Genomic DNA, 16912 nt, shown 5'->3' with positions numbered 1-16912 from the left:
ATTTTTTTGGGATTGTACAGTATACCATGCTGGCGTATCATTAATCAGGGGCAGGCGCGCATTGGAATAATGTTCAGAACATTAGCGATAGCCAGATTCACCAATTGATACCATACCATACACCAACAGCGTAAAAGGACTTAGGTACAAATTAAAATTTAAATGATAGGTGTAAATTCAAGGCTTAGGAAGGATTTTTTTTTGCAAAGAGTGGTATCAACTTGCTGAGTTTGATTCAATAAAGTGAAAGTGATGCAACTTTTAAAAATTGTGTATTTGATGTTATTTGAACTGAATACTACATCTGCCAGTATGAAAACAGCAAATCTAGGCATTTCTAATAAATTGCTTAGGATAGGCATAGATTAAGAGGGAAGAAAATAGTTCTATTAGCTGAAATACAGATTATTGCCGTAGAGACAAAGTTTTTTGCTTAGAGTATAGTGAGGGACTATTGCAGTTCACAGTGATAGTAAATTGCTGAATGTGTCGCCATTTTGGCTACAGAATTCGTATCTAGTACGACACATAAGTAGGATAGAAGGAACAATTGGATTGAATAAAACGAATTGATTTTTTAATAGAACGAGAAATCTAATGTCTTATCGATTAAACAGAATTACAGCCCATTAATTGTGTCAGCACATTATGCATAGATGTTTTCGCATATTCCGTTCTTTATATTAGATATGTCACATTCAACTAACAAAGATAAATTGTAACAAATTTCATGTGCATTTAGAAAACAGTTATTATTTTAGCAAGCTTGTAAAATGAGAGCACTAATGTAAACGCTGTACTGTTACTTTTGCACAATTTTTGACTCTATAAAACAATACAGACAACAAAAATGTTTCATTAAATTGGTTAACGGATATCGTTAAAGGCTAGAAAAACAGAAAATTGTAAATTGCGTGTGCCCGATAGTGCTACATCGTATCCAGTGCTTTTTACCAAAAAATTCTATACCTCTGTATCGCGAGAAATCAACGTTTGAGATTGTCCTATTAAGCAAGTGTCGGCCAATATATTTTTACGTCGAACAATCTAAATTGATTTCATCCTTCATTTATTACAAGATTGATAACATTTTTTCAATTAAACCTAAAATTGGTCAATTTTATGATTTAGTGAGCTTTTTCCTACACTTTATATGAGAAAGTAAGTATTTGTTTTGGGGAATTCAAAAATCTTTTACAGATTTATTTAAACTGCTTTTAAAAATTATGTTCAATCAAACGAAACGGGCAAAATCAAATTCAATTATTAGCCTATACAACACAAATTTGAGTTTTTATTGAACTTATAGCAATTGCGATACCCTCATTGGCCTTATTGAGTTATAGCTTACCGAAAAATATCAAGATATGACCTTTTATCCACTATATGCAAAAAATCGTTTAAAAACAGAACTAAAGTTGACCTTTGGTCAGTCTCACACTCAAATTTGTGTTACGTTAATCGATTGTATTTGTTTTAATTGAATCTAATATGATTTCCATATCCCATACATAAAATTTTTTGACTACTTCGATCTGAGAAAAAAATATGTTAAATTTGACGTTTTTTATTGCTGCTTTACTTCTGTTCAGCAAAAATAACAAACCCCTTTGTTTGTGTAGAATTGGAATCTCTGCAACATCTGAATGGTTTCAAATATTACAAAACTATACTAGAAACATCTGTGTTTGTAGGCAAACATCGATTTTACCACATTAATTGGAATTATAAATCCAACATGTCTAGAAGTACATCAACCAATTTTACTATAACTACCACTATTGAAAAGTTAATTTTGCAGATAATTAGCTCAATAATTCATGACAGAGGTGCCGAAATCAAAATTTTGCCTCCGTCCCATCCTTCTAATAGCTTTTTTGATCAAAAATTGCAAGTCATCAAAGCCAGCTGTCCATCTCAAAAATACTATCAAATTATTTCGCTCGCTCAAATAAAAGAATTTGGTACATCCTGAATTGAAATGCGAGACCCAATCGTGTTTGTCTTCTAATAAATCATAAGTGCAAATGATGTCTAACTCTTTCTAAAATGTCTACAGCTAAATACGTACGAGTTCTTGAATTCATATACAGTAATTTGTGTACAAACGTAATAAGAAAAAAGCGGTACGATTTATAATCCTGAAAGAGATAGTTCTCAATCTAGGCTTTAAATATAACCTGAAAATACGTTCTTTAGTGACATCTACTACTCTGATGCTAAACTATTTCAAAGTCAACGTTGTACCGATCGAATTATCAATGCATTCGCGTCTACTTTCTCAATTCCCACATTTAGAATGAACATTATTTCCTCGGAAAAGGGGTTAATAATGGGGCCATTGCTTATTAAAACGCCGTGCTTTTCTGATGATAAAAGAGAAACCGTTGTTCTTGATTGTCGGAGCCAGCCGCAACTCGTACCCTCTCCATCGGACGATCTTTCATTTTCCATAGACACCTCGTGCATTCCATGCGAATCAAAAACCTTCGTGCTAGTCCTAGAAAAAGAAACTCTATTTAATTTGGCGGTCCAAGAGAATTTGACTCAAAAATATAATTGCATTCTCATTACCGGTAAAGGCTATCCAGATGAAGGGACGAGATATCTGGTTAATTTGCTCACCGATCATTTTCCGTTATACATTCTGTACGCCCTCATAAACTTATCGTCGACGTGTCTCGATTTTTTTACTTACCGTTTTTACAAAGAACAGATGCTGATCCACATGGGATAAATATCTTCCTGACATACAGTCACGGTAGTAGAAACTATTCTTACCGAGACTGTTTGTCTGCATCCTCTGCAAAATGGATTGGCGTAGAGCTAGGCGAAGTCTCAGAAACGAACCGCATAAATCTGAATTCGAGTGATTTGAAACTCCTCAGTCGTCTTCAAAGCAATCCGGTTGTACTTATGCAACCTATTTTACAAAAATGCGTTCAATTGATGGCTTCTAGAAATCAGAAAGCTGAAGCGGAGAGTTTTTTCTCCAGCCAAAAATTTGGATTTTTTTCTAAACACTACCTCTTTTCTAAACTGTGCAGTCTGTCTAATTCAGGGGCGCCCTGAATTAAATAAAATTCGGAAAGCTGAATTTTACAAAAGTTTGACAAAGAAGTCGGCGGTTTTCTTATTTATTGCTGTACCAAAATGCGTACGTACTGTTTTTTCATTGTTGAATTGTTGTGGTAAGAATTGTTATTAGAAAGGGTGTTTATTTATATAGATAGAAGAGTTAGTTCAATAAATTTTTATAAACGGGAGCGCGACCCCGCGTTACCTGAACTAGCCAGGATTAGAAACCGCAATGTGATTATGTAAAATTATGTATACATTTTAAAAGAACCAAAATTTCTGAAGTTTTTTTTTGTCTAATTGTGCTATTTGTGCTCGATCGGTGAGTACGGTTCTATAGTCCAGATTTTTCTCCAGTTGTTGGGTAATCATATGCCTCGAGAGACACGGAAAGTGGGCACCGGCGAAGAGGCCAAATTGAGAAAAGAACGAGCAGGAGTTTAGGAAGAGGACGCAGATAAGAAGCTGTCTCGTGCCAAAGTTGGAGTTGGAGAAATTTGAAGTCGCCGTGGGCGTCCGTATCTGCGAGGATCGGGAGCTGCGCGGCCATTTGTGAAGAGCTACTTTTTTATGAGACAAAATTGGTTTGAGATTCATAAGATGAAAGGTTGTTCGAGTTGGTTGAGGTAACATCGGGTGGCGTGTAGAGGCTGTCTAATGCGTGAAAGGTAGAAGATTGGGCACAGATGGCGTTTTTGACTTCGGAGACGAGGGCTTGGGCGTAGCCAATAAGATCTTGATTGGGCGTATTTTGATTGTAGGCGATACAGTTGGCCTTAATAAGTTCCCAATCTGCAATAAATTCTTGAACGGAACGATATGCGCCCTTGCGAAGCTTGTTCTGAATGGCGTCCATGTGCATGGGGCGTTTAACAACAAGAGGGTAGTCCGGAAAGTCGCGAGTGTTAACTTTGTGTTTGAAGGCTTCGTAGACAAAGTTAGAATAAATTGGGTCGAAGATTTGCTTGAGCGCCTGGCAGAGTTGGGCCGAATTGACGCCACTGGAGTTGGAGCGATTTGTCTTAGAGGAGCGATCTTGGGAGGGGGTGGAAGATAGCGTGCCACCGCGCTTGGGGTATGCAGAGCGGCGAGATGTACGAGAGGCGAAGAATTCAGACGAGTCGTCATCGTACTCGTCTACGTCGAGCTCAGTGAGTTCGGCGTCGTCGTCGGACATAAGGTCGACGTCGTCCGAGTTGATGGACTTGCGCTTTTTTATTGGATACGAGCCAGAATGGCGAATCCGCGTATCGGAGGAAGTGGTGGAGGTGAATGACGAAGCGGGCGGCCGATCGTGAGCTCTCAATTTGACAACGAATTTCTCTTGTTGAGAGGCGGCAGAAGAGAGATTGGTGTTGGCGAAGTTGGCGCCTGAAGCGGCGTGGTTGTCGCATACTTGAATGGATTCTTCTTGGGTTTTCTGACTGCCGTCTGAGACGTTTTCTTGACTTGGTTGGTCTAGCGAAGATGACGGCAAACCCGTGATGTGAGGGAGTTCGGCGTCGCCTTGAGGCGGAGCCGACGTCCCGGCTTCCTGCTGATCGGAAGATTGGATTTGGTCAATATCCTGGGTGCCATTTTGGACGTAGTCAATCTCTTCGTCGTTCATTTTGTCGTCGTCAAGACCTTGGTCGTTCACGTTGGACGACGGTTCAGGTAAGCCGCGAGCGTCATAATTGTCGAACTCGTCCACGGGCGTTTCGTATTCTTCGCTGTCGTAGAGATCTTCGTCGTCTGACTCGTACCTGCGGCCTTTGGTGCGCCGAAGCTTTGTGGGGAGAGAATACAAATAGGCGTCTTCTTCAGTGTAAAACGGACAGTCGCGGTTGGTACGCATGTGGCCAATCATGCCGCAGCGACCGCAGCGGAGCTTGTTGTTGCTCTTGGGGACCGCGGCGTTCACTTTTCCCAGCATGACTTGTTGGAGCTGGAATTGGCGCTTGGCGTGGTTCTTCTGGCGGCGAAGGCGCTCCTGAAGCTTGCGCTTCTCGCGCTTTTTGTTGGCGCGCTCGCGCTCTTCGGTCTCGCTGAGGGGTTTGGCAAGCAAGCGCTTCTGAAAGGAAGACTGGACGAGAAAAGACGGCTTTTTGTCTTTGCGCTTGGCAGCCTCAATCAAGACGGGGTTGTCGCTCCACTGGCACTCTTCATAGCCATCGAGGGAGGTGCGCGTGACCTTAATGTAGAGCCCGGGCTTGAGAGGAATGCGCATGACAGGATGCAGCGGGACGGGCACGAAATTCGGATCGTCCAGTATGGAACTGTATTTGCTCGAAAGAGCGTTATCGTCCTTGAACTCCGTACACGTGGGATCCGACAACTGAGGGTTTGGCGTGTTGGATTGGCTCTGAGCAGCGTCTTCGTCTGTTTGAGCCTTTGTCTCTAGACTTTTAACAAATTCCTGATAAAGCCTCTCTTCGTCTTCTTCTTGTTGTTGGCTCGTCTTTTTGCCCGACGTGTGCTTGGCGTCGTCGTCGATGTCAAGGCCTATCATCTCCGCGAGGTCGGAGGAATCTTCCTCGTCCAACTCGGGCGGGACGGTGTTGCTCAGCTCTTTAACCTGGTTGTTAAAAATAGTCTGACACGTTGCGTCGTAAAGCTCTTGATGAGTCGCGACGTTGTGGCGGGACCCTCTAGCAAACTTGTGTTTGTCGTCTTCGACGTCCTCGTCAATCGCCTTGCTCTGGTTGGCAAAAGAGCGGACTTTGTCCACTTGGTCCCACCTAGGGAGCGCGTCTATCTCCTCGTCCTTCATGCCGTACGACTTCAAAATCGCCTTGAGGCCCGGAAGGTCCAGCTTACGAAGGTCGCGGTCAGTGCCCGTAACCTGAGTTTTAGCCTCCTTCTCCTTCTCGGCCTTCAAGTTGGCAACCTTCATGGGACGACGGAGATAGCTGTAGGAGTCGTGCGTGCTCGTCGCCGTGCCCAATCCAGTCAGCTGGAGCAAGCCCTGCTGAAACTTGGCCTTGATAAAATTGGAGGTCAAATTCCAGGAAGTCAGCTCTAGTTCAATTCCAATAAAACGAGCGATCTTGGCGCGGTACGGATCCGTCAGAGCGAGCACCGCGCGATGAAACGGAGTGCCAATGCTGTGAGTAGAGTTGATGCCAAGCTCTTGAAGACGGTGCGCAGTCACGAGCTGCGACTCGTAAGTACAAACGTCGTCGAGCGTGACCATGGTACGAATTTCCTCGTCGGACTTCAAAACAAAGTTGGGCTTCAGCACCCACGCGCCGGAATCGTCGCCGCCGCGCTTGAATTCTGCGCAGACCTTGAGACGCTTACGGATAGCGTTTTCCGACTGACCGAACATGTCTTGAATTTCTTTGATCTTCATAGTCGCCTCTTCGTTAACCTTCCCGTTGTTGAGCTTTTGGCGAAACATGTGGAACACGTACTGCTGAAGGCGCTGCTTTATGTAGTGAGTGGACTGGCGAGAATTAGGGGCTGGGACTTCCAGCATCGGATGGAGTTGGCCAACTATGTACAAAGCGGGAATTTCGCGAACGTAGAACAAATCTTGCTTATTTCGACGCTCGGTGCGTATCAGCAAAAAGTCCGTTTCCTCCGGAGTGTGTAGAAAAATGGGCGCTTTAAACAGATTGTTCTCAAGCGCCTGGAGCTGGGCTCCAGGCCTAATGTCCCCAAGAAACGGAGACGCGTCTTCGACTTCTAAAAAAACATCTTCTCCATCTACGAACGATAGGGTCGGCTTGTTTTGTTTGTCCTTCATTTTTCGGCAATAATTACAAATGCGGCTCGCCATGCCGATGTCCATGATCATCGGCGGACGCTCTTCCATATATTCAACAATGACTATTCGCCCCTCTCTCGCCGACAAGTCCTTTTTGCGCTTCATGATGTCCAGACTCAGCACCTGCTTCCTCTGCTCCTTTCGCTTGTTCGACCGGACGTCAATGGAATAAACTCGATTCGCCTCGAATACGGCCATCGGTTTGTGCCAATGCTTCAGCTGGCTCGTCGTCAGAGACGGCTTCATCAGCACGTTTAGCAACGCGTACATAGAATGCTGCAAAATTGCGGACTTTTGAGCGCGCGCGACGGCCTGCGTTCCTTCCAAGTAGTACTTGTCGTTCGATAAATTAAACTTGTCAATGTGTTTTAGAGCATCTTGGTGAGAACGAAGCAGGAGTTCGGTTGACTGCAGCGAACAGCTGGGAAGCAACAAATGGCGCTTTCGAGGCTTCTTTTTCACCGTTTGGGGACGAGAAGAGCCATTCGCAGCGTCCAGTTCGGATTCATACTCCGATGCGTTTTCCGGCTCGAACAGCATGTACAGGTCGTTCATCTGAACCTGAAGGCGCGGCAGGAAAGGACGCTGCGACTCGTCGTCCCAAATGGTCTGGGACTCCCAGTCGGACACAATGAGGTAACGATTGACGGGGGGGAAAATAGAATACAAAAGAACGCGGTCCGAGAATTGGGAAATGTCAAAGTCGGACGACAGATAGATCAGACGGTCTTGATTGGTACTTGAAAAGGTGTAGGGTTCGTAGTACGCCGGGAGGTGGAAACAAGACAGCGGCTGTGAAAAAGAAGCGGGCAAAACGCGGTTGTCGTTTGCACTTGAATCATCATCCAACGAGTCTAAACGGCTAAATCCGCGTTGGTCTTCGTCTAAGTCCCAAATTATATCGTACTCCCAAAAGTGGTGTTCGACGGGGGAAAACAACGCATTGTCTTCGTCTGAAAAGATATCCCAGCTTTCAAACTCTGAAAGTGCTTCGGGCAGGGGCATTTGCAGACAATTTACCTTCGACGGTTCATGTGTAGCTTTCGTGAGCTTCTTTGACAAAAAGACTGACGGAGGAGATGGTGCCGGCTCATAAAGGGGAAAGCACCAAGCGTACTGTCGAGACAATTTTGACGTTTTCAAATTGGATGCTTCAGAACCTCCCGATTGGTCGTGCGGTAGAGTAGCATCTTCTAAAGACTCGTTGGCACCTGGAATACGGGAAAAAATAACGCTGTCGTCTTCCAGGCGGGGAATTTGATCAGAGCGCGGTATCGGGGGGGACACTTTAAGTTCCTGAAGGGTAACGGTCTCGCGATCTGGAATAACGCTGGCAAAAATTTCAGAGTGGCGCAAAATAGGGTCCTTGCTGTGGTGGTAAAATAAAATGTAACGGTCTGTCAAAGCAAACTTTGGATCCAAATCTGATCGCTTGGGGACTGAAGGAATTGAAGGCATAGTTCCAGCAGTAGGAGAATCCGTTGCTTCTTGAGGATCTCCTTTCCAGCGTTCAACTTCAATTCCTGTCACATCTATATGAGAGTAGTCCTTGGCATCGGCGTTATGAGCAATCGCTATATGTCATGCACACTTATGGTAAGTACGTCTCTGAATAAACAAACCTATTGGGTCGTAATAATTACTATAAAAACAAGCAATTCCATAACGTTGTATAGGATCTAAAACACATAACAGCCTATTTCCTTTTGATTTTTCTAGATAAAGCCCGCCGACAAACGCCTATTGAACCTCGATGTAAATTCAACCGCGTATTTGTCGTATAAACAAAAAGGATGAACATAGCAGAAGCAGAATATACAAGAATCAAGAAAATTGTAACACCGTTGAAGTTTCACATTATTGGATTAAAAGAAGCATGGAATGTATATATGTATATATATATATATATATATATGAACAGGTAACCCTCAACGAATAAAATTAAAGATGCAACTATTTTTAGTCTTCTAAATGTTTCAACGGAGTGAACATCGAAATCGAAAGTTCATTATCAGGCCTTTTTGAATCCTGAGTCGAATAAAGGTTTCTTCATTTGTTCTTAAAAAATTATGTAGTATGGACGGATTACATGATGGAAATTTTGACTTAAACCTATATCATGCTTACACTCTTAAAAAACTCCTAGCTCAAAAATCTAAAAATTGACCCAATCTGCCTCGAAATAATTCACATATCCTTTTTAAACTCATATAGATTTAGCAACAAAACCACTTAAGAAATTCACGAAACCAACTGTATAATACGAATGCCGAGACAACCGTCTAAAATTCATACCATCGTCCTCTGGCCCCTGATCGCCCGCTTGAGTTGACTGAACTACGTCTATACTCTCGAACAGATGAGGGTACATGCGCCTGGCTTCAAGCAAGTCCTTTTAGTCGTGAAAAAGCATAGTAGGTTATGATTGTACATTTTTAAGAACCAGCTGAATTTAAGTGACAGCAAGGGCCAACCAAGAGCACTAGCTCGAACGTATAGATCAAATGGTTTGTAGATATTCAAAGTGTGGCCAGATAAATGAATCACGGGTTATGAAAAACGTACAGGATCAGTATCTTGGTACAAAATACCCTCCATGGCATCACGACCATCGACTGTACCGGCCATGATGCCGCCTTGGAAGGGTTTGAGATAAGCAGAGCTGCTTAGTGGTAAGAATAACTTATCTCTAAAATTTCGATAAAATAATTGACAAGTTATAAAGATTAATTTATATCTTAGGCACAAAAAAAAGCGTCAAGGTTTGTATTTGAGAGTAAATTATAGTGTATTTAATAAACTGAACACAAATCCAGATTGAAATTTAAAGAGTGGTGAATTGTCGAAACAGAAGAAAAAAATGAAGGAATAATACATGGCACTATCTTTGACTAGATACAAGAATAAAAAAAGAAGAAAATGAAAGAATAGGAGAAAACGAATGATACAAATGACATTATCTTCAACTAAATGCAAGAGTAGAAAAAATAACCTAAGGTCTGGGTGATAGACAGACTAAAAATGAACGCTGATGAAAAGGGAATAAAAAAGAACAAGCGTGGACAAAAGTACCAGGGCATCATATAAAAATTGAAGAGGGTGTATAATGCAAGTCAAAAAACAGGGTAATTAGACGATTTTCTATAATAGAATTACAGTTTTATGTTTAAAAGCTGCATGCAGTAAAGCTATATATAATATATGTATGTACAATGGTATTGAGATAGTATTGGTCAAAATTGCTAACAATGAAGGAAGAGGAAAAACAAACAATAATTTGCGCAGACAGGAATTGCTTAGAACCAATAGAGAGACGGTTTGCGCAGATTCTTTAGAATCTAGGGCTAAAGGCGGCCAAACCATTATGCACTTGCCTGATAGGTGTTGTAGGAATCATGTATTCAGCATGTATGATCAACAATAGATGCGAGTATATATGCGGGCGAATAAATGAGAAATCTATGACATCTATAGAGGCCATGGTATTTTTTGGTCGATATATTTGTAGTTGTGGCGTACAACGCATAGGATTTGAACAAATATGTAAAGGGCGTAGCATCGCTCGAAGAAGAGAAAGCAAAAGGCAATGGGCTGATGGGAGTAGTATCAATGACATTCATAGACGACGAATTGTAGAAATGCGTGAGGTCACTATTAAACAGGTACAAATAGGCGGCATTAGAGGAAGGTTGGAAAAGAGAAGAAGAAACATGAGAAACAGAATCAAACGATACTGGATGATAAAAGGCACCTATGGTGAACATACACAGGACCAAACAAAAAAACATAGACAACTCTAAGAATTTACTGGGTCTGAGTTGAAAGTCGAGACAAGAAGAATATTTCCTTTTTGGAGTGTCATTGTGTTTGGTGTTAACCATTCTATTGCTAGAAGTAGATACATGCTCTTGCTTTGTACAATATTGATGTATAACAGCGTTATTGGAGGTGTCAGGACATGTGTGGCAATTACCAATGTAATTTTTCCTATAAGTTATCTTTTCCTTTGTTTCGCTAATTTTTCTCTTTTTCGTGACATTTTTCAACTGTTCAATTTCCCTGTCCTTTTTTTCTAGCAGTGCATTCAAATCTGAAATCTTCTGCTTAAATTCATCTCTTTGAATCACCAGGTCTCGGATTTTGGATTTTAATTCGACCACATTTTCGTTACGACGTAAACGAGAGTTCTGCGCACTTTCACGATTCTTAATTCGACGTTTTTGAGCTTTAAAGGCTTGTTCTTGAGCGCTGTTCCATGATCGGTCAGACCTTTTTAGATAATTTACGTAGGCGATGTATTCCTCTGAACTTATGCTTATCAGCAAATCAGCTGGAATATCTACTGGCATTAAGCTTCGGAGCTTGGCTTTGGTGATTTCAAGATCCAAATCAGATGATGGACATGATTTTGGCGGCCTAGAGGCTGGTTCAAAAGCATTATTCATCTTTTCACAGTTTAGCCGACGTGCCACTTTATCTGTAATATTCGATAGGCTGAGCTGAGAAGTATTTTTTTCAACTAAGTTATTTTCTTGGTTTATAAAAGAATCACATGGAATTGATTTATGTTTGTCTGGATTAGGAACTCTTTCAAAATGATCAACAGTTCGGCCTCTATTCAATTGATAGTCTTGGATATTGTCAAGTGTCATACGATGGTTGGAATATACTTGACTATGCTCTAATTTTTTATTGCCGGTATGCTGGTTAAATGGGTGATTTATTCCTACGTCACCGTGGTTATTGCGGTCCAATGCAGCAACAATCGTACCGTTGTAATCCATTTCATGCCTGACTTCTGAATTGTCTAGACTGAATACGTCTTCATCTCTGTTCTTGCTTAGAATATTGGGCCGGTTTTCCTCCTCGCTTTTTCTCTCTATGTCGTTCAGCCGTTGATTGTACTCTGGAAACGGTGAAGATAGTGAAAAAATTGAAGAATTGTCTATCTGCTCATATGATTGATGATTCAAAATTTCTAGGTTTTCCTGCTCAACAATCATATCAGCACTTAATTTTCTCGACAAATCTAGATCTTCATCCGGCTGCTTCTCTGAAGCTTGAATTTCAAAAAGCTCATTCAAAGAATTTGATTCTTCCTTGTCAAACTCTAAACAGTTTTGTATGCATTGCGGCTTCGAAGCGCACCTACAGCTGTAGTGATAGTCACATGTCGCATACGGATTCAAAGATAAATATTCGTTCGAACACCAGCTAGAATGCATCAAAGAATCTTCATATACACATGTGTGTGCAGATGACGAATACGGCGGATACACCCATTTCGGGGGTGATTCAATCTCACCCATACATTTAGGTGGAGATAGACCAGGCACTAGTATTTCCTTGGACTCAGTTAGGGCAATAGGATTTCCAAGTGCAGATTTAGAAGTGTGAATAGATAAATCAAGGTCCTGGCTTTTCTTGTATTGACAGTTAAGAAAGGACGCATTGTCCAAATTCTCAGATACTTTAGACGCATCTGATGCCGTGTGGAGGGTTTTAGATGCATGAAGCAATGACTTCAAGAATGTTAGAATGTTGTGCAACAAACCCAGAAAACTTCGAATAAAATGCAGAATACACGAACCTTTAAGCAGAATTTGAGTCCAGAATGATAACTGGAAGACGATGGGATGAGAGCTGACAAAGAAGAGTGAATAGGTGAATGAATGTCCACGGGCTCGAGTGAAAAAGTAGAGTCTACCGGAAGTTCAGAAGAATACAATGGATGAGAGTTTAGTTCTAGCTTGCAATTCATTATATCTTCGAAAAACGCAACGAGCATTATAAGCTTATATTAAAAAACAACTGGGTTTCGAATTAATGGTCAACAAATAAAAAAAATTATAAAATATTTATGTCTGTATTCTTCGTACTACGTTAGCCATCATGGATGACAATTGCAGAAGCGCGAATACTGAAATAAGCTGTTCATGGTAAATTCTGCACTAGAATAGAAACGCGTCTTCGAAATAGGCACTGAGCAACTGTTCTGGATTGTGGGCCAAGTAGCAGCGGAATTAGACATGATGAATAATGCGCAAATAAAAAATTACCTGATATTCGAAAAAGCGCCACATTGCAATCGAGCCTTACTTTATTTACATTATCCGCCCCCTGTGCTGTCTAACCAAAATAACTCATTAATGTCCTTAATCAGTGTCTTCGCACTATCGGTTGGAAGCGTATAAAGTCAATGCAAGCAAAATACGTCAACATCAAAAAAGTAAGCCTTAGCTTATTATAGGAAGATGTAGAGCAAAAATTCGTCCTTGAAAGCATATAGCATCCTCATGAAGCAAATGCTAACAGTGCATTCAACGGTTCTGCTAGAGTACCTGTGTGCTCCCTGCGTACCCAAAGAAGTCATATATTTTATTAGACTCTATAACTTTATTCCCGGATTTAATGGGAACAGATAACCGAATAAACACTGATTTATAGGTAGAAATATCAGACGTAGAGCCGGATATAGGTAGAGTGTTTTTGTGACCAAAGAAGCCGAGTTCACCAGTAGAGACCAACTGAAATAATACAATCAATAAAAATAATTTCGATTTTGGTAGTCCGATTCAATAAACACCTATTCCTCATTTAAATCAGGCAATCGACTGATCAGTAATGATAATGCTAATTCCTTTCTCATAAGCCACTCGAACATTTTATTCGAGCAACTAAATCTATTTCTTCTGGATTTGCGTTGTCTTGCTCTTCAGAGCTTTACTTCTTGATTTAAATTGGTCATTTTCTTCATATTCGCTTTCAATTGTCGTTATCTGATTAACCGATTGAACATTAGTGTTTTTAATTCTTTTTACAAATTTGCTATTATCTTTCGTGTAGGCGATGGGTTTATGACTTACAACAATCTCCTTTTCTGGTGACTTTATCTCTCCTGCTTTGCAAGTGACCATTTCTGAATCTGCTATCGCATCTTCTATTGCCTCGGCCTTATTTTGTTCATCCAAGTCAGCTAACGAATTCACTAAGTCATCTTCTCGGAATTCCTGTCCCAAGCTCAAGCCTTTTTCAAGCGAGCACAACAATCGAATCAAACGGTTTGCCTGAGTCCGAATAATAGGGTCGTTGTCTCGCAAATGTTGTTTTTCTTTACACACAAATTTACTGAGATTTTCTGTTGTTTTGGTTTGCTGGTCTAAAAGCGGCCAAACAACCAAGCTATGCGAAGCTAGGTCCTTCAACAAATTCGGCAGTAAATCAATTGTGTAAAGTAATGAATCTATTATGAACTGAATGACCCATGCCTGAAGCTTTTGAGGCGGAACCTGCGAAAAATCTGCTATTTGCTTATTTAGCAGTTGAAAAGGAAACCTTTCATGTAGTTTTTTCATATAAGGCCTAATATCAGTTAGCTTCTGGCAAAGCATTATGAAGTGTTCCGAAACGCTGTCGATGTCGAACAAACTAGGATGGTACAGAAACTTGCAAATAATCAAAGTATAATGAATATCTCGCAAAGTGCATTGAATAATGTTCATGTAGTCAAGTTGGTCAAACAGTTCCGAAAAAGAATCGCGGATTGAATCCAAGGGCCAGGATTGAAAATGGGAGCAGATTGCTTGCAAATCGTAGATGGATTTAGTAAGACGTTCTTCACATTTTTCTAGACGTCTGCAAATCAAAGACGGATGCTTAGATCGGATGATAGGGCATATCTGAGCTGAGATTAAATCTGAATTGTTTTGTGTTTCAGAAAATGCTCGAAACAGATCTTGAATCAATTCATTCACCTTAATTACTGCACGATGCAATATTATCAACTCTTCCAAATCAGAGCTGACGAATGAATTTGGACATTGGCCAGATATAAATTCTGTGCAACTGGATGTGCGCATAGGGCCACGCAAGCACATATATGGAAAAATTATTGAAGAACGCTTAGAATTGGAGCCGGATTTCTTCTCCACCAAATGTTGGACTCTAAATCCTTCAACAATATGATCGCATTCCTTCTGGATTGTATGAATACAACTCAATGTCTTATGTCTAAAAGAGCTTACTTTAGACCATTGAGAGTCTGTGGATTCTACATGTCCTAAAGAAACAGTAATAAATGTGTCTGTATTGTCATCTATATAACGTCGCAAATTTCGCTGCTGGAGCCGAAGTGCATACGACCTCCCGCGTACAGATTGCATAAAAAAATTCTTAAAGTGAATTTCGAGTTGCTCTATTAGTTTCCAACTCCAAGTTGGCAAAGAGTTAAATAAGTTGCTATCATGGCATTTCAAAGAAATCATCGCATTTTGTGACACGATATCTTGAAGATTACAAGCAATCAAAAAAGTAGAATGCATAGACATATCAATCGCTCTTTTAACTTGGTATGTAACATAAGATAGTTGCTGAATCTCTATACAGATTTGGTCCACTGAAGCCGAAAAATCAGTCAGTTGCAAGAACAAGCGCTCTAAATTTGAGCTCAGGATTACCTGAATAGAATGCATCAGCGACATTGCGTGGCAGTAAAGCTGATAAGAATCCATTTCGCTAATCAATGCATTTTCCTTGATCTGGCTTTCAACGGGGGCTTTCGGAGACTCATTCACCAAACAAGAGGGATGCGTCTCCGAAAAAGGTGGTGGCAATAAAAGGTCAGATGTCAGCATAGCTGATAAAGAGGGTTTGACTAGCTCGCAAGAATCAGATATCCCTTTATGAAATGAAAGAGGTGAATCGCTGTCCTGACGTTTTTCTGGTTTTTCGTCATTTATGATCAGAGCTTCCTGTCTTCCAACGTAGAGTTTGAGTCCAGCTAGATAGAATGGTTTGAGATAAGATTAATACTGTTGAACTGATATGTTGTACAAAAAACAGGAGAATATTCAAACTAGTGTGACATTTGTGGCAACACAAACGAGATTGTAAAATTAAACAAAGAAATTCAAATGGCATACTCGAGTTTAACAGTGTATCTAGACATGATGAATTTTTAAAAATTAATTTATACTGGAACGTTTGCTCAAATAGACATTCAGTTTATGTGAGCACTATATGATAATCGAACAAAGCAATATATATAATATGGCTTCAAATTCATATATAATCCATACACTACCTTTTTTAGATGCAGTCGTTTTGGAAATTCGCCTCTTTATTGCTGGACTTGCAAATCTGACTGGTCGAGAATGACCATTACCTCCCATGTGTTAAGTCTTTTAGCTTCTTTTTAAAACTAAAACCATGCGATGCACAGTATAAGAGAAGGAGACTAGAGCTAGCATAAAAAAAAGCAATATTTCTAGCTATAGAATTGGTCTTTTCTTGAAAATGTTTGGTAAATTCATAAACTTAAAGTCGGTAAACACACTACGTTATCAGTAGACAAATATGCAGAAATACGAGAAAAGGGTTCGGCCAATCCTGAGCTGTTTTAACTAATTCATGCATCCAGAATATAGGGTGAAACATGTAGTTTTTTGTGGCATGTGAATGTTTCGTGTGATAGAGACAATTCAAGCTGAAGAAAAGACGAAGAAAATCTGCGGAAGTGAAGGCAGATTTAAAAAAATAGGATGTACTGAAAAAAATAGAAAAAAGTTACAAAGACTAGCTGATCAAAATGCAATTTTTGATCAATAGTAAAATTTTTAGAAGCCTTAAATATCCCGTCCTAAAACATAGAGTACTAAAAAGCACCATGCATAATCATCCATTGAAAAAAGAAGACTCTGAACATTTGGTGTGGGTAGACTTAGAAATGACGGGCTTAGACGTCCAAAAGCATCATATTATCGAGATGGCGTGTATCATAACAAATTCAAATTTAGATATTATAGCAAAAGTATGTAAAACTAGGCTAAAAATAAACATAGGAGACATGAACTCTCCTAGACAAACTAAAAGTTGAGATGTATTATTGAAACGTTCAGATAAGCCAAAATTTTTTGGCTGTTTTATGAGGTTAGGACTAATAAAAGATTTCTATATGATACGGTGTTGATGAATAATTGATTGTTCAAACATCAAAGTCTCCTAATTTGGTTATTCATCAATCAGAAGAGGTCTTAAATCTGATGGATCCTTGGTGCGTACAGAACTTGTCTCAACTGACCGAAG

At 40.4% G+C, this 16912-nt stretch overlaps 4 protein-coding genes across 6 annotated transcripts; 1 reads left to right on the top strand and 3 right to left on the bottom strand.

Annotated features, from left to right (window-relative positions):
• Nucleotides 1–1573: 1573 nt before the first annotated feature.
• On the top strand, nucleotides 1574–3107 carry LOC126325838 (meiotic recombination protein SPO11-like). 2 transcript variants are annotated; one of them, XM_049995331.1, is made up of 5 exons: nucleotides 1612–1748; nucleotides 1896–1964; nucleotides 2060–2126; nucleotides 2200–2649; nucleotides 2712–3085. In XM_049995331.1, the coding sequence occupies exons 1-5, from the start codon at nucleotides 1739–1741 to the stop codon at nucleotides 3070–3072; spliced, it is 957 nt and encodes a 318-aa protein (XP_049851288.1). In that variant the 5' UTR covers nucleotides 1612–1738; the 3' UTR covers nucleotides 3073–3085. The 2 variants fall into 2 exon arrangements, with proteins under 2 accessions (XP_049851287.1, XP_049851288.1); XM_049995330.1 differs by having other exon boundaries at nucleotides 1574–1964; nucleotides 2712–3107.
• On the bottom strand, nucleotides 2461–6306 carry LOC126325837 (transcription initiation factor TFIID subunit 1-like). Of its 2 annotated transcripts, none has more exons than XM_049995328.1 (2): nucleotides 3166–6306; nucleotides 2461–2500 (listed from the first exon to the last, which is right to left on the bottom strand). In XM_049995328.1, exon 1 carries the CDS (start codon nucleotides 6251–6253, stop codon nucleotides 3647–3649), a length of 2607 nt encoding a protein of 868 aa, XP_049851285.1. In that variant the 5' UTR covers nucleotides 6254–6306; the 3' UTR covers nucleotides 2461–2500; nucleotides 3166–3646. The 2 variants fall into 2 exon arrangements, with proteins under 2 accessions (XP_049851285.1, XP_049851286.1); XM_049995329.1 differs by lacking the exon at nucleotides 2461–2500 and adding an exon at nucleotides 2816–2859.
• Nucleotides 6295–10226, bottom strand: LOC126325873 (transcription initiation factor TFIID subunit 1-like). The gene is made up of 5 exons (XM_049995379.1): nucleotides 10204–10226; nucleotides 9395–9518; nucleotides 9125–9221; nucleotides 6474–8403; nucleotides 6295–6376 (listed from the first exon to the last, which is right to left on the bottom strand). Exons 1-5 carry the CDS (start codon nucleotides 10224–10226, stop codon nucleotides 6295–6297), a joined length of 2256 nt encoding a protein of 751 aa, XP_049851336.1.
• LOC126325836 (uncharacterized) lies at nucleotides 10010–16129 on the bottom strand. The gene is made up of 6 exons (XM_049995327.1): nucleotides 15912–16129; nucleotides 13190–15608; nucleotides 12929–13002; nucleotides 12420–12824; nucleotides 10596–12351; nucleotides 10010–10480 (listed from the first exon to the last, which is right to left on the bottom strand). The coding sequence occupies exons 4-6, from the start codon at nucleotides 12615–12617 to the stop codon at nucleotides 10446–10448; spliced, it is 1989 nt and encodes a 662-aa protein (XP_049851284.1). The 5' UTR covers nucleotides 12618–12824; nucleotides 12929–13002; nucleotides 13190–15608; nucleotides 15912–16129; the 3' UTR covers nucleotides 10010–10445.
• Nucleotides 16130–16912: the final 783 nt, after the last annotated feature.

Source organism: Schistocerca gregaria, unplaced genomic scaffold, assembly GCF_023897955.1.
Source record: "Schistocerca gregaria isolate iqSchGreg1 unplaced genomic scaffold, iqSchGreg1.2 ptg000946l, whole genome shotgun sequence".
Taxonomy (NCBI): domain Eukaryota; kingdom Metazoa; phylum Arthropoda; class Insecta; order Orthoptera; family Acrididae; genus Schistocerca; species Schistocerca gregaria.
This window is presented reverse-complemented; position numbering and strand designations above follow the sequence as displayed.